Raw genomic sequence first — 17,445 nt, 5'->3', positions numbered from 1 at the left:
CATTTTGATTTCTATCCAATCAAACTATAACATCGGGGGGCCTGCTTGTTTTCAGAATCGCAGTGTGTACGTGTTGTAGAATCTAGAGCGAGGCGTTGGGGCTGCAAGGAATGAGCAACGTCAATTGTAAATTAGAGCTGAATTGAATAACTGGCCCAATGTGTGCTGATGAGTGCATTGATTTTTTATTTAAACCAAACAAGGAGCATCTGACACTTGGCAGGTAAAACTCCATCCACACGTTCTCCTGAATGAATACATTAGGACTGGATAATCTCCCAATTCACAAATCCTGGCAAATGAGGTTTATGATCTGGGCAGTTTATTGGGGTTCAGATGACTTAGCGGGACGTGTCTATCTTTCTACCTATCCATTCAGTCGTATCCGACCCTTGGTGATTGCATGGACCCAGGGGCGGACTGACCATTCGAGAACTCGGGCACTGCCCGGGGTCAGTAGGGGGCCCCATGAAATGCCCCTGGTACCTTTTATAGCCTTTTTTGAGTGTGTGTACGGACACAGGGGCCCCATGATCCCCTGTTGCCCATGAGTTGTCAGTCCGCCCTTGCATGGACCGTCACTCGTAAGTGACTTTTTACATGAATTCTCTTAGCAATTATTTTTACAGGGTAGGTTGCCAGGTCCTTCCCCAACCCCCCACCATGCAGGAGATCCTACATGGCCAGGGATGAAACTAGGACAATTTAGACTGGAGCAAATTAACCTACCAGCATGTCTTTGGAGTGTGGGAGGAAACCCACGCAAGCACAGAGAGAACATGCAAACTCCATGCAGGAGGCGCCATGGTTGGGAATTGGACCCCTGACCCATTTACTGCAGGGCAAACGTGCTAACCACTAAGCCACTGTGCCGCCCGCACATGTCTATGGAAAGCTGCAAATCCTGGATTAACCACTTCCCGTCTGGCCCATGAACATAAACGGCCAGACGGGAGCAGTGCAGGAGCGGGTGTCCGTTTATAGCCGATGGCTTTATGGGACCTCTGTGTGAGGTCCTGCTCATGTGAACACTAATTGGCCAATCAGTGAGCACATGAATAGTAGTACACAAGATGTCACTTCCTGACATCATTGCTTGCTACTAGTCAAATCTGTGACTGATCACAGAGATCATATGGTACAGGGCTATTCAGAACAGCCTTGTTTGACGATTGAGCGCATAGAGGCATGGACGCTGTACATGACAGCCAGTAAGCTCCAAGGATCAGGCCCTCAAATCCCTCTTGTATTGAACTGTATTGTTACTGTTTTGTCTCCCACTATAATGTAAAGTGCTCAGCAAACCATTGGCGCCATAAATCCTGTATAATAATAATAATCTTCTTAGGTCTAAGCCATGTTCTCTCTTGTCCTTCCTCCCTCCTCCCTTTGTCCATGGAATGCATACGGAGGTCAATAGGATCTCTTATCCTAAATAACACACAGATAGATAAGCTTTAGGGCTGTAGACCGCTAATTAGTCTGGTTCCAGGGGGTCTGCTTGAAAACCACTTTCCTCTGCCCGATCGTAAAACAATAAGTCAGTCATGACCTGTTAGGCCATTAGAGATAGAGTGTGCCATAAAATGTACATTCCGCATGAGTCATTTTTCATACAAATTCATAAACGTCAGCAGGAACTGGGCACATTAATATGAAGAACGACATATCAGACTGGATTTCGCTCCACTTCCTTAAACTGAACCTCTCCAAAACCGAGTTTCTTGTCTTCAGCCCAGCCCGGACCCCACCCCCCCATTGACTTCTCCATCACGTCCAACAATGTCACTATCAGGCCCGCCCCGCAGGCCAGAGTACTTGGTGTCATTCTGGACTCCAACATATCCTTCCAGCCCCAAGTCCAATCTTTAACAAACTCATGCAGACTCCACCTCCGCAACATGCAGACTCCACCTCCGCAACATCGCCAAAATACGCACGTTCCTAACCCCAGAAACCACTAAACAGCTCATCCACTCCCTCATCCTATCACGACTCGACTACTGCAACTCCCTCCTCACTGGCCTGCCTCCTGTCTATCCTGAATACGGCAGCTAGACTCATTCAACTTTCCAACCGCTCCATCTCCGCCACCCCCCTCTGCCAATCCCTCCACTGGCTTCCGATTGCGCAACGGATCAAATTCAAAATTCTAACACTGACGTACAAAGCCGTCCACCATACTGCCCCGAACTACATCACTGACCTAATATCCAAGGACCACCCAACACACACTCTTTGCTCCTCACAAGACCTCCTTCTCTCTAGTTCCCTGGTCTCCTCCTCCCATGCCCACCTTCAGGATTTCTCCACGGTGTCACCCATCCTCTGGAACTCCCTGCCCCAACCCATCAGACTATCACCTACTCTCCTCTCCTTTAGGCGTACCCTGAAAACCCATCTCTTTAGGGAAGCCTACCTCACCCCCTGCTAATTTGCCGACCTCCTCCACTCTTCCTACCACTCTATCCCCCACAGCTATCTCCTCCTGTGCCACCATCCCCTCCCTCCTAGATTGTAAGCTCAAAAGAGCAGGGCCCTCGAACCCCTCGTATATCGCATTGTATTGTTACTGTACTGTCGCATGTTCTGTCCCCCTTTGTATTGTACAGTGCTGAGTGAACTGTTGGCGCTATATAAATACTGTATAATAATAATAAGTACATATTCGGATATGTCATTTTAATATGAGTCACACAAGACCTTACATTACCTTGCATGACCTTACATTAGATATTAGTACCTACAAGAGGGAAGAAAGCAGTCTCTTTTATCCTGAGTGGCAGGATACGCTATGTTTGGTATCTTTGCGTTTGGAATCTAATTCTAAATATTAATCTGCAAATTGCTAGGATGCTACCTGTACCTATTGAAGGTTATTAACCTTAGTATGAAATTGTAAGGGATTTGGTCATAACCTTGGTTATCGCTTAACACCCATCCCCAAACTGGACTATTGGTCATTTGTTCTCAGGAGACACCCCTTTGAGATGACAGAAAAAGACTGAAAGCCTGGAGAAAGTAAGCTCTCCTTTAACATTGACCAGGAACAATCTAAGAGACTTGAGAGCAAAGGCAACCTAATGTTCGGACAATTGGACTCTGCTCAAACCAAAGACTTTTGCAAGTATTTTGCCTTCTGAACTCCTTTCTTTTATTTCTCTGTTGTTTTATTGCTCTCTTTATATCTTTGTTACATCTTTTTCTGTAAATATTTTAATTGCACCATTTTGACCTTTTTAGTAATAAATCCCATTTTCTGGAAAGTGTTGAACTGTCTCTAAAGCTTTTAATGCAAACTAAAGAATCCCTGTCTCTGAAGAGTGCTACTGTATGTGATAATATTCTGAATACATCTGTCTGTGGTGACCGTGTGTATTACAGATGCTTATACCAATATCATAGTGTTACTGCTAAGATTTGTGAGTTTCCTTCTTCTCTGTAAAAAGGTGGTGGTGGCAGTGTGAAGGGTTAATTGCGTAATTAACCTGACCCAGTAACAATCGCTCTCAGGCTACGGCACATAGATTGTAGTCTCGCGAGCTGGAAAATCTTTGTGCATTGTAGTCCATGGTGACACTGTACTACTTGTGGGGGGTGATGAAAATTTTTTTTTTTTAACACTGAGTGCTTTTACACCCATAAAGGATGTAAAAGCAATCATTTCTCCTTCTCTTTGGCTGTATTCTTGCAGCCATTGAGAACTACTGTGTGAGCTGTGATTGGTCACAGCTTCTCACATGGTACAAGGCTGTTGTGAATAGCCCTGTACCATGTGATCTCTGTGATCATTCACAGATTTCACACATAGTAAGCAATGGTGTCACAAGTGACATCTTGCTTACTACTCTTTATGTGATCACTGATTGGCCAATCAGTGATCAAATGATCGGGACCTCGCACAGAGGTCCCGTACAGCGATCGGTGTTCCATTGTGTCCGGAGGACACAGCGGGCACTGGATCACGGTGCTGCGCTCTCCCAGGGAGCGCGCACAAGCAGGGTGCGGGGAGGCCGTTTATAAACCGCCACCCGACTCTGCACTGCCACCGCCCAGCCGTTTATATACAACGGCCGGACGGGAGGTGGTTAAGTTAACGACACCATAATAACAGTTTGCAAAACACGGTGCGTTTGGCTGAATCAGATCGCATTGGGTGTGAACATGCGATCTCATTCCACTGCGGAAAAAAAAGGTGCCTGCACCTTTCATGCGGGTGCGGGTGTCATGTGATTTGCGGTGCAATTTGAGCCATACAAAATGAATGGCTCAAATCACACTGAAAAGAATCTCATGTGATTTGAACGGGAATGGAGTGCATTTCCTGCCCGGATCACATGCGGTCTCCCACGCTGCAATAGTGTGAACCGGTACTAAATCAACTAAATATATCCCAGGGGCATAAGAAAACAAGTCTTAGAATTTGATATAAAAAGTAGCCACAGCCTGAGTAGCAAAGCATGCCCCCTTGCCAGCATGCTGCAAAGAAGGATCCTCTCTATGTGGAAGCAGTGGTCTCTCTGCAGACGTACGTCACACCCACTGCTGTGTCAGAGCCAGAGCATCGTCAGGGATCTTGGGCTTCGCTGATTGAAGAGCTATAGGGTGCATCACATCTGCAGAGAGGCTGCTGCTTCTAAACAGAAAGCAAGGGTTTTTTTTCTGCAGCATGCTGGCAGAGCATGGGCTTTTCTACTCAGGCTTGTAGCTGCTTTAGAAAAAAAAAGACTGTAAGACTTTGAACTTTTGTTTTTTTCTTTTAGTCTTTTTTGTTTTGAAGAACCTGAAATGTGTTTAGAGGTTTTAAGCTGACAGTTCAATTAAACTTTAACATGGATACTCAGCCATGGGAAACCAAACACTACACTATGTATATATTAGATTTTCATGGCTGCATAATTGCATCCCTTCGGCCCCTGAATGTAGTAACACAAGAAAGCACTTACCATTGAGAAAGCCATGCCCCCGATCTAGATTAAACCCAGAGGCCACAAGGAGGTTGTCTGGAGTGACAGCAACAGCATCAACAAACCCAGAGCCGGAGGTGTGATTGGAGAGACGCGTGAGGCTATCTAGAAGAGGTCAAAACATAAGACAGACCAGTCAAACATCAGATAGAGGACATGTCAGGAGCAAAACCCTCCCACAGACAAAAATGGTGGACATGTTTAAAGCTGAACTCCGGGAAAAGTACATTTTTTTCTAAATACATTCATCATGTATTCCTCCTTTAACTAGTTCTAGTCTAAGCAACTTATACCCTCCCTGGTTATCTCTCGCCTTGACTATTGTAACTCCCTCCTCATTGGCTGACCTCATCGCAGGCTATCCCCTCTTCAGTCTATCATGCTGCTGCCAGAACCATCCACCTTACTAACCGTTCTGTATCTGCCATCCCTCTCTGCCAATCCCTCCACTGGCCTCCACTCAGTGTCCTCCTTCCCTCTCTGCTAATCCCACCACTGGCCTCCATTCAGTGTCCTCCATCCCTCTCTGCCTATCCCTCCACTGACCTCCACTCAGTGTCCTCCATCCCTCTCTGCCAATCCCTCCACTCAGTGTCCTCCACCCCTCTCTGCCAATCCCTCCACTCAGTGTCCTCCACCCCTCTCTGCCAATCCCTCCACTGGACTCCACTCAGTGTCTTCCATCCCTCTCTGCCAATCCCTCCACTCAGTGTCCTCCATCCCTCTCTGCCAATCCCTCCACTCAGTGTCCTCCACCCCTCTCTGCCAATCCCTCCACTGGACTCCATTCAGTGTCCTCCACCCCTCTCTGCCAATCCCTCCACTCAGTGTCCTCCACCCCTCTCTGCCAATCCCTCTACTGGCCTCCACTCAGTGTCCTCCACCTCTCTCTGCCAATCCCTCCACTGGCCTCCACACAACCTCCTCCATCCCTCTCTGCCAATCCCTCCACTGGCCTCCACTCAGTGTCCTCCATCCCTCTCTGCCAATCCCTCCACTCAGTGTCCTCCTCCCCTCTCTGCCAATCCCTCCACTGGACTCCACTCAGTGTCCTCCACCCCTCTCTGCCAATCCCTCCACTGGCCTCCACTCAGTGTCCTCCACCCCTCTCTGCCAATCCCTCCACTGGCCTCCACTCAGTGTCCTCCACCCCTCTCTGCCAATCCCTCCACTGGCCTCCACTCAGTGTCCTCCATCCCTCTCTGGCAATCCCTACACTGGCCTCCACTCAGTGTCCTCCATCTCTCTCTGCCAATCCCTCCACTGGCCTCCCATTGCTCAACGAATAAAATTCAAATCATTAACAATCACATATAAAGCCATTTATAACTCTGCCCCAAATTCCATCACCAATCTTGTCTCCAAATATCACCCAAACCGTCCTCTCCGCTCCTCGAACGACCTTCTGCTCTCTAGCTCTCGTCTCCTCCTTCCATGCTCTTCTCCGGGAATAGGAGGGCCCGGCTCCTGGAGCTTACAATCTAAAGGAAGGGGGAGGTGATACAAAAGGTGATAGCTGCGGGGGATGATCTGGTGGAGGTGATTCAAGTACAGTTCTTAGGTGGAGGTGGGGTAGGCTTCCCTGAAGAAGCGAGTTTTCAAAGATCGCCTAAAGGCAGACAGGGTGGGGGCTGAACGGACATACTGTGGTAGGGAGTTCCAGAGGATGGGAGAGGTTCTGTAGAAGTCCTGGAGGAGAGCGTGGGAGGAGGTGATGAGGGAGCTAAAGAGGAAGATATCTTGGGAGGACCGGAGTGAGCGATTTGGGCGGTATCTGCGGATGAGGTCTATGCATTCCGGGACGCATGTCCTGAACACTGGTATTCTGCACTCCGGGCATACGTCCCTAAATACAAGTACCACTCGGCTAAGCGTCCAGCCTCCCAGTAATTCATGGACTTCAGCAGGCTGCAAGCAGAGGAGCTAGATGCTGCATCTGTGCCTCCCGGAGAATGCCGGGATTGGACGCACAGCGGCTAAACGCCCAGTGTACATGTGGTCTTATGATGGATTATTTATTACATTTATGCATAATTTGTGACTTTATATCTGCCTGTAGTTGATCTTTTTTTAAAATGTTATATTCTTTACTTAATTCAAAGCTTTCCGCAGAGTCCCTGGTTTGATCAAGAAGATAAATGGTACAAATATAAGATTAGATGTAACAATAATGAGATTTCTGCCCTCAACAGTGAGATTCAATAAAATTGTTCAAAGGAAGGCAACAGGTATAAAACAAAGCATGTAACCCTCATATATATAATTCATAAAATGGAAAAAAGCCGCCTGCTCAATCCGACAGCGGGTGGCTTTTTCCATGTTATGAAATACATACAGGGGTTAGACAAAAAAAACGAAACACATGATTTTTTTTTAGGTGTGAATGTGACAACATTTTTCGCTGAAAGCAGAAGTGATGTAACACTCTTTTTTGCTTCTGCTGTGTGATGAGACACCTAGCTAACAGTTGGGAAGCCTCCGTTTCGTCATTCACTGAGTGCGTTGCTAATAATACATGTCAGAGCTTACTGAGCTTCAAACCATTGTTGGTGTCTCTTAGCTGGTGCCTCTGTGACTGAAGTTGCCAGTTGATTTGTTATGCCGCAAGGTGGAGTATCAAAAGTTATGACGGTGTAGACAGTTTCTGGGAAAATGTCGTCTGATGAGAATACAGTGAAGGAAATAAGTATTTGATCCCCGGCTGATTTTGAATGTTTGCCCACTCACAAAGAAATGATTGATCTAAAAATGGAATGGTAGGTGTATGTCAGGGTCCTGTCCACGGCAGGAGTTCTGGAAGATCTGGCATTTCTGCCAATACTCTGCATGGCCGCAGAAGAACACATAAGCCTCAGTCTGGTGCCAGACGGCCTTTATAAGGAGGCTCATCACTTCCTCTGGTTGCTGGATGATCTCTAGCTCCCCGTGCCTTGGTTCCTGTGACCTCCTGATATCGACTCGGCTTGCACTTGGACCTGTCTACTCTACTGAACCCCTGATCTGACCTCGGCGTGGCTAAAGGATACTCTCTCGCTCCTCTATGTATGACCTTGGCTATCCCATCTGACTACGTCTGCTCTCAATCCATGGTACCTGACCTTGGCTTGAACCGGCTATCCAGTAAATCTCTAATCCCGGAAGGGCTTGCATACCACACACAGGCGCCACCTGTCTGCAGACCTATCTCCGTGCACCAGCTGTGCTTCTGAGTGGACCACCAACCAGCACTCCTACAGGCGACCCGTGCAACTTTGGGCCTGACTCCTGCTGCCCCACTCTCAGGGGAGTCTGGAACTTAGCCGCAAGGAAAGCCCTCTCTCCATTGGCCTCCACCACCAGGTAGGTGACAGTGTATTGTAACATACAGACAGAATGGCAACAACAAATTCAGCAGAAATGCGTCTAACAAATGATGCACTGATTTGCATGTTCACAAGGGAAAGAAGTATTTGATCCCCTATCATTCAGCAGGATTTCTGGCTACCAGGTGTCTTTCATACAGGTAACGAGATTAGAAGCAGTCTCTTAAAGGGAGTGCTGCTAATCCCATTTTGTTACCTGTATAAAAGACACCTGTCCACAGGAGCAATAAAACCATCAGATTCCAGCTCTCCACCATGGCAAAGACCAAAGAGCTGTCCAAGGATATCAAATACTTATTTCCTTCACTGTAAGTGCAGACGTGGTCAGCTGACCAGAAGAGACAAAAGGACAGCTGACCCGGAATAAAAAACAAAAGTGATGCAAAAGTGATTACAGAACTCAGTCCCGTGAACTCACTCCACCGCAATGCAGCGGCATGAACCAGCCACACTAGAGACAAGGCATTTTGCCTTGTCTTGCAGTGGGGGGTGCGATAGGACTGCTAATTCTTCCAGCCTTTCCCTACCAAACAAATTTAATGAATTATGACCTGGCAGAGCATAAAAAGAGTTGTTGAATCTGGACCTGTAGGGTTTGTAGGATGTAAACAAATTGGGGTATGACATTCATTTTATGGACATTACATCTCCCAAACCAGGTAGGGGTGAGTTGTTTCCATCTGTTTGGGTCCTATTGTATGAGACATAACAAGGGTATAACATTCAGCTCTACCATCTTAATGAGGTCTGACAAGGGTATAAAGTCCTGCTCAACTATCTGGCTGAGGTCTGCTTAAATAACGGACCCAAGGTACTGTATTGTCTGGTCAGCCAATTTGAATAGAAAGTTGGGTCACCATGAGTTTAGCATTACATAGTTAGTCTGGCTGAAAAAAGACAAAAGTTCATCCAGTTCAACCATAAAACAAAAGAAAAAAAAAAGTTATAATCCTACACCCACGGTTGATCCAGAGGAAGGCAAAAAAACCCAGCAAAGCACGATCCAATTTGCTCCTGCAGTGAAAAAATTCCTCCCTGATGCCCCGAAAGGCAATCGGATATTCCCTGAATCAATTTTCCCTATAAATGTTATATCCAGTTATATTCTGTGTATCCAAGAAAGAATCCAGGACTTTCCTACAGCAATCCACTGAGCTGGCCACAACCAACTCTGGAGGGAGTCTATTCCACATTCTCACAGCTCTTACTGTGAAGAAACCTTTCCGTGTTTGGAGATCAAATCTCTTTTCCTCCAGAAGTAAAGAGCGCCCCTTTGTCCTCTGTGATGACCTCAGGGGGAATAACTCTACACCAAGTTCACTATATGAACCACTGATGTATTTATACATGGAGATCATATCCCCCCTTATGTATTATACATGGAGATCATATCCCCCTTATGTATTATACATGGAGATCATATCCCCCCTTATGTATTATACATGGAGATCATACCCCCCCTTATGTATTATACATGGAGATCATATCCCCCCTTATGTATTCTACATGGAGATCATATCCCCCTTATGTACAGTTGCAAGAAAAAGTATGTGAACCCCTTGGGATTACGTGGAGTTTTGCAAGAATTGGGCATAAAATGTGCTCTGAACGTCATCTAAGTCACAACAATAGAAGAACACAGTCTGCTGAACATAATACTACACAAACATTAGATGTTGCCATGGTTTAATTGCACATAACATGTAAACATTCACAGTGCAGGGAGGAAAAAGTATGTGAGCCTTTGGACCTAATAACTGGTTGACCCTCCTTTGGCAGCAATAACCTCAACCAAACGTTTCCTGTAGTTGCAGATCAGACCTGCACAACGATCTGGAGTCATTTTGGACCACTCCTCTTCACAAAACTGTTTCAGTGTAGCAATATTCTTGGGATGTCTGGTGTGAATGGCTCTCTTAAGATCATGCCACAGCATTTCAATCGGGTTGAGGTCAGGACTCTGACTGGGCCACTCCAGAAGGCGTATTCTGTGCTGTTGCAGCCATTGTTTTGTTGAATTACTTGTATGCTTTGGGTCATTGTCCTGTTGCATCACCCATCCTCTGCGGAGCTTCAGTTGGCGGACAGATGGTCGTACGTTTTCCTGCAAAATGTCTTGATAAACTCTGGAATTAATTTTCCCATCAATGACAACAATCCGTCCAGGCCCTGAGGCAGCAAAGCAGCCCCAAACCATGATGCTCCCTCCGCCATGTTTTCAGTGGGGATGAGATTTTGATGTTGGTGTGCTGGGCCTTTTTTTCTCCACACATAGTGTTGTGTGTTCTTCCCAAACAACTCAATCTTGGTTTCATCTGTCCACAGTATATTTTGCCAGTAGTGCTGTGGCACATCCAGGTGCTTTTTTGCAAACTTCAAACGTGCTGCAATCTTCTTTTTGGACAGCAATGGCTTCCTCCGTGGTGTCCTCCCATGTACTCCATTCTTGTTTAATGTTTTCCTTATTGTAGATGTGTCAACAAAAATGTTAGCATGTGCCAGAGATTTCTGTAGGTCTTTAGCTGACACTCTGAGATTCTTCTTTACCTCATGCAGCATTCTGCGCTGTGCTCTTGCAGTCATTTTTACAGGACGACCACGCCTAGGGAGAGTAGCAACAGTGCAAAACTTTCTCCATTTGTAGACAGTCTGTCTTACCGTGGACACATGAACATCAAGGCTTTTGGAGATACTTTTGTAACCCTTTTCAGCTTCATGCAAGTCAACAATTCTTGATGGTAGGTCTTCTGAGAGCTCTTTTCTGCGAGGCATGGTTCACATCAGACAGTGCTTCTTGAAACCAGTAAACCCAAAACAGGTGTGTGTTTTTTAAGGGCAGGACAGCTGTCAGCAACACATCCAATATCATCACACTGATTGGAGTCAAGGTTGGCTCACTCCTGGCTCCAATTAGCTCTGGGAGAAGTCATTAAGCTAGGGCCTCACATACTTTTTCCTCCCTGCACTGTGAATGTTTACATGTTATGTGCAATTAAACCATGGCAACATCTAATGTTTGTGTAGTATTATGTTCAGCAGACTGTGTTCTTCTATTGTTGTGACTTAGATGACGTTCAGAGCACATTTTATGCCCAATTCATGCAAAACTCCACGTAATCCCAAGGGGTTCACATACTTTTTCTTGCAACTGTATTCTACATGGAGATCATATCCCCCCTTATGTATTCTACATGGAGATCATATCCCCCCTTATGTATTATACATGGAGATCATATCCCACCTTATGTATTATACATGGTGATCATATCCCCCTTATGTATTATACATGGAGATCATATCCCCCCTTATGTATTATACATGGTGATCATATCCCCCCTTATGTATTATACATGGTGATCATATCCCCCCCTTATGTATTATACATGGAGATCATATCCCCCCCCTTACGTATTATACATGGAGGTCATATCCCCCCTTATGTATTATACATGGAGATCATATCCCCCTTATGTATTCTACATGGAGATCATATCCCCCATTATGTATTCTACATGGAGATCATATCCCCCCTTATGTATTCTACATGGAGATCATATCCCCCCCTTATGTATTCTACATGGAGATCATACCCCCCCTTATGTATTCTACATGGTGATCATATCCCCCTTATGTATTATACATAGAGGTCATATCCCCCCTTATGTATTATACATGGAGATCATATCCCCCCTTATGTATTATACATGGTGATCATATCCCCCCTTATGTATTATACATGGAGATCATATCCCCCCTTATGTATTATACATGGTGATCATATCCCCCCTTATGTATTATACATGGAGGTCATATCCCCCCTTATGTACTATACATGGAGATCATATCCCCCCCTTATGTATTATACATGGAGATCATATCCCCCCTTATGTATTATACATGGAGATCATATCCCCCCTTATGTATTATACATGGAGATCATATCCCCCTTATGTGTTATACATGGAGATCATACCCCCCCTTATGTGTTATATATGGAGATCATACCCCCCCCCTTATGTGTTATACATGGAGATCATATCCCCCCTTATGTATTATACATGGAGATCAGATCCCCCCTTATGTATTATACATGGAGATCATATCACCCTTATGTATTATACATGGTGATCATATCCCCCCTTATGTATTATACATGGTGATCATATCCCCCTTATGTATTATACATGGAGGTCATATCCCCCCTTAAGTATTATACATGGTGATCATATCCCCCCTTATGTATTATACATGGTGATCATATCCCCCCTTATGTATTATACATGGAGATCATATCCCCCCTTATGATTTATACATGGAGATCATATCCCCCCTTATGTATTATACATGGAGATCATACCCCCCCCTTATGTATTATACATGGTGATCATATCCCCCCTTATGTATTATACATGGTGATCATATCCCCCCTTATGTATTATACATGGTGATCATATCCCCCCTTATGTATTATACATGGTGATCATATCCCCCCTTATGTATTATACATGGTGATCATATTCCCCTTCTGTATTATACATGGAGACCATATCGCCCCTTATGTATTATACATGGAGACCATATCCCCCCTTATGCATTATACATGGAGACCATATCCCCCCCTTATGCATTCTACATGGAGATCATATCCCCCCTTATGTATTCTACATGGAGATCATATCCCCCCTTATGTATTATACATGGAGGTCATATCCCCCTTATGTATTATACATGGCGATCATATCCCCCCTTATGTATTATACATGGCGATCATATCCCCCCTTATGTATTATACATGGAGATCATATCCCCCCTTATGTATTATACATGGCGATCAAATCCCCCCTTATGTATTATACATGGAGATCATATCCCCCCTTATGTATTATACATGGAGATCATATCCCCCCTTATGTATTATACATGGAGATCATATCCCCCTTATGTATTATACATGGAGATCATATCCCCCCTTATGTATTATACATGGAGATCATATCCCCCCTTATGTATTATACATGGTGATCAAATCCCCCCTTATGTATTATACCTGGTGATCATATCCCCCCTTATGTATTATACAGTCATGGCCGAAATTGTTGGCACCCTTGATATTTCTCCAGGAAATCATGTATTTCTCACGAAACGTATTGCATTAACACATGTTTTGCTATACACATGTTTATTCCCTTTGTGTGTATTGGGACAAAACAAAAAAAGGGAGGAAAGAAAGCAAATTCGACATAATGTCACACAAACCTCCAAAAATGGGCTGGACAAAAGTATTGGCACCCTTTCACAACTGCGGATAAATAAGAATGTTACAAGCATGTGATGCTCCTGTAAACTCACCTGGGGCAAGTAACAGGTGTGGGCAATATAGAAATCACACCTGAAAGCAGATAAAAAGGAGAGACGTTCACTTAACCTTTGCATTGTGTGTCTGTCTGTGCCACACTAAGCATGGACAACAGAAAGAGGAGACGAGAACTGTCTGAGGACCTGAGAACCAAAATTGTGGCAAAATATCAACAATCTCAAGGTTACAAGTCCATCTCCAGAGAACTAGATTTGCCTTTGTCCACAGTGCGCAACATTATCAAGAAGTTTGCAACCCATGGCACTGTAGCTAATCTCCCTGGTCGTGGACGGATGAGGAAAATTGATGAAAGATTGCAACGCAGAATAGTCCGGATGGTGGATAAGCAGCCCCAAACATGTTCCAAAGACATTCAAGCTGTCCTGCAGGCTCAGGGAGCATCAGTGTCAGCGCGAACTATCCGTCGACATTTAAATGAAATGAAACGCTATGGCAGGAGACCCAGGAGGACCCCACTGCTGACACAGAGACATAAAAAAGCAAGACTACAGTTTGCCAAAATGTACTTGAGTAAGCCAAAAGCCTTCTGGGAAAACGTCTTGTGGACAGATGAGACCAAGATAGAGCTTTTCGGTAAAGCACATCATTCTACTGTTTACCGAAAACGGAATGAGGCCTACAAAGAACAAAACACAGTACCTACGGTAAAATATGGTGGAGGTTCAATGATGTTTTGGGGTTGTTTTGCTGCCTCTGGCACTGGGTGCCTTGACTGTGTGCAAGGCATCATGAAATCTGAGGATTACCAAAGGATTTTGGGTCGCACTGTAGGGCCCAGTGTCAGAAAGCTGGGTTTGCGTCCAAGATCCTGGGTCTTCCAGCAGGACAATGACCCCAAACATACGTCAAAAAGCACTCAGAAATGGATGGCAAAGAAGCGCTGGAGAGTTCTGAAGTGGCCAGCAATGAGCCCAGATCTAAATCCCATTGAACACCTGTGGAGAGATCTTAAAATTGCTGTTGGGAAAAGGTGTCCTTCCAATAAGAGAGACCTGGAGCTGTTTGCAAAGGAAGAGTGGTCCAAAATTCCGGGTGAGAGGTGTCAGAAGCTTATTGATGGTTATAGGAAGCGACTGATTTCAGTTATGTTTTCCAAAGGGTGTGCAACCAAATATTAAGTTAAGGGTGCCAATACTTTTGTCCAGCCCATTTTTGGGGTTTTGTGTGACATTATGTCATATTTGCTTTTCTGCCTCTGTTTTATATTTGTTCCAATACATACAAAGGGAATAAACATGTGTATAGCAAAACATGTGTTAATGCAATACCTTTTTTGTGTGAAATACTTGATTTTCAGGAAAAATATCAAGGGTGCCAACAATTTCGGCCATGACTGTACATGGTGATCATATCCCCCCTTATGTATTATACATGGTGATCATATCCCCCCTTATGTATTATACATGGAGATCATATCCCCCCTTATGTATTATACATGGTGGTCATATCCCCCCTTATGTATTATACATGGAGGTCATATCCCCCCTTATGCATTATACATGGAGATCATATCCCCCCTTATGCATTATACATGGAGACCATATCCCCCCTTATGTATTCTACATGGATATCATATCCCCCCTTATGTATTCTACATGGAGATCATATCCCCCCTTATGTATTCTACATGGAGATCATATCCCCCCTTATGTATTATACATGGTGATCATATCCCCCCTTATGTATTATACATGGAGGTCATATCCCCCTTATGTATTATACATGGAGGTCATATCCCCCCTTATGCATTATACATGGAGATGATATCCCCCTTATGTATTATACATGGTGATCATATCCCCCCTTATGTATTATACATGGAGATCATATTCCCCCTTATGTATTATACATGGAGATCATATCCCCCCTTATGTATTATACATGGAGGTCATATCCCCCCTTATGCATTATACATGGAGATCATATCCCCCCTTATGTATTATACATGGAGATCATATCCCCCCCTTATGTATTATACATGGAGATCATATCCCCCCTTATGTATTATACATGGTGGTCATATCCCCCCTTATGTATTATACATGGAGGTCATATCCCCCCTTATGCATTATACATGGAGATCATATCCCCCCTTATGCATTATACATGGAGACCATATCCCCCCTTATGTATTCTACATGGATATCATATCCCCCCTTATGTATTCTACATGGAGATCATATCCCCCCTTATGTATTCTACATGGAGATCATATCCCCCCTTATGTATTATACATGGTGATCATATCCCCCCTTATGTATTATACATGGAGGTCATATCCCCCTTATGTATTATACATGGAGGTCATATCCCCCCTTATGCATTATACATGGAGATGATATCCCCCTTATGTATTATACATGGTGATCATATCCCCCCTTATGTATTATACATGGAGATCATATTCCCCCTTATGTATTATACATGGAGATCATATCCCCCCTTATGTATTATACATGGAGGTCATATCCCCCCTTATGCATTATACATGGAGATCATATCCCCCCTTATGTATTATACATGGAGATCATATCCCCCCCTTATGTATTATACATGGAGGTCATATCCCCCCTTATGTATTATACATGGAGATCATATCCCCCCTTATGTATTATACATGGAGATCATATCCCCCCTTATGTATTATACATGGTGATCATATCCCCCCTTATGTATTATACATGGTGATCATATCCCCCCTTATGTATTATACATGGTGATCATATCCCCCCTTATGTATTATACATGGAGATCATATCCCCAATTATGTATTATACAAGGAGATCATATCCCCCCTTATGTATTATACATGGAGATCATATCCCCCCTTATGTATTATACATGGAGATCATATCCCCCCTTATGTATTATACATGGTGGTCATATCCCCCCTTATGTATTATACATGGAGGTCATATCCCCCTTATGCATTATACATGGAGGTCATATCCCCCCTTATGCATTATACATGGAGATCATATCCCCCTTATGTATTATACATGGTGATCATATCCCCCCCTTATGTATTATACATGGAGATCATATCCCCCCTTATGTATTATACATGGAGATCAGATCCCCCCTTATGTATTATACATGGAGATCATATCACCCTTATGTATTATACATGGTGATCATATCCCCCCTTATGTATTATACATGGTGATCATATCCCCCTTATGTATTATACATGGAGGTCATATCCCCCCTTATGTATTATACATGGAGATAATATCCCCCCTTATGTATTATACATGGTGATCATATCCCCCCTTATGTATTATACATGGTGATCATATCCCCCTTATGTATTATACATGGAGGTCATATCCCCCCTTATGTATTATACATGGAGATCATATCCCCCCTTATGTATTATACATGGTGATCATATCCCCCCTTATGTATTATACATAGAGATCATATCCCCCCTTATGTATTATACATTGGTGATCATATCCCCCCTTATGTATTATACATGGTGATCATATCCCCCTTATGTATTATACATGGAGATCATATCCCCCTTATGTATTATACATGGAGATCATATCCCCCCTTATGTATTATACCTGGTGATCATATCCCCCCTTATGTATTATACATGGTGATCATATCCCCCCTTATGTATTATATATGGTGATCATATCCCCCCTTATGTATTATACATGGTGGTCATATCCCCCCTTATGTATTATACATGGAGGTCATATCCCCCCTTATGCATTATACATGGAGA

General features: G+C 44.1%; 1 protein-coding gene across 1 annotated transcript in view; it reads right to left on the bottom strand.

Annotated features, from left to right (window-relative positions):
* Positions 1-4,946: 4,946 nt before the first annotated feature.
* The window catches only part of LOC149436188 (NACHT domain- and WD repeat-containing protein 1-like), a gene marked incomplete at its 3' end in the record, with an annotated part of 85,405 nt that continues 72,906 nt past the window's right edge, over positions 4,947-17,445 (bottom strand). The window contains exon 11 of the mRNA XM_089661915.1: positions 4,947-5,072. Coding sequence (XP_089518041.1) covers positions 4,947-5,072 — 126 coding nt within the window. The remainder of the gene's footprint in view (positions 5,073-17,445) is intronic.

Source organism: Staurois parvus, unplaced genomic scaffold, assembly GCF_062004578.1.
Source record: "Staurois parvus isolate SC_StPar_1 unplaced genomic scaffold, SC_StPar_1.0 ptg001404l, whole genome shotgun sequence".
Lineage (NCBI taxonomy): Eukaryota > Metazoa > Chordata > Amphibia > Anura > Ranidae > Staurois > Staurois parvus.
This window is presented reverse-complemented; position numbering and strand designations above follow the sequence as displayed.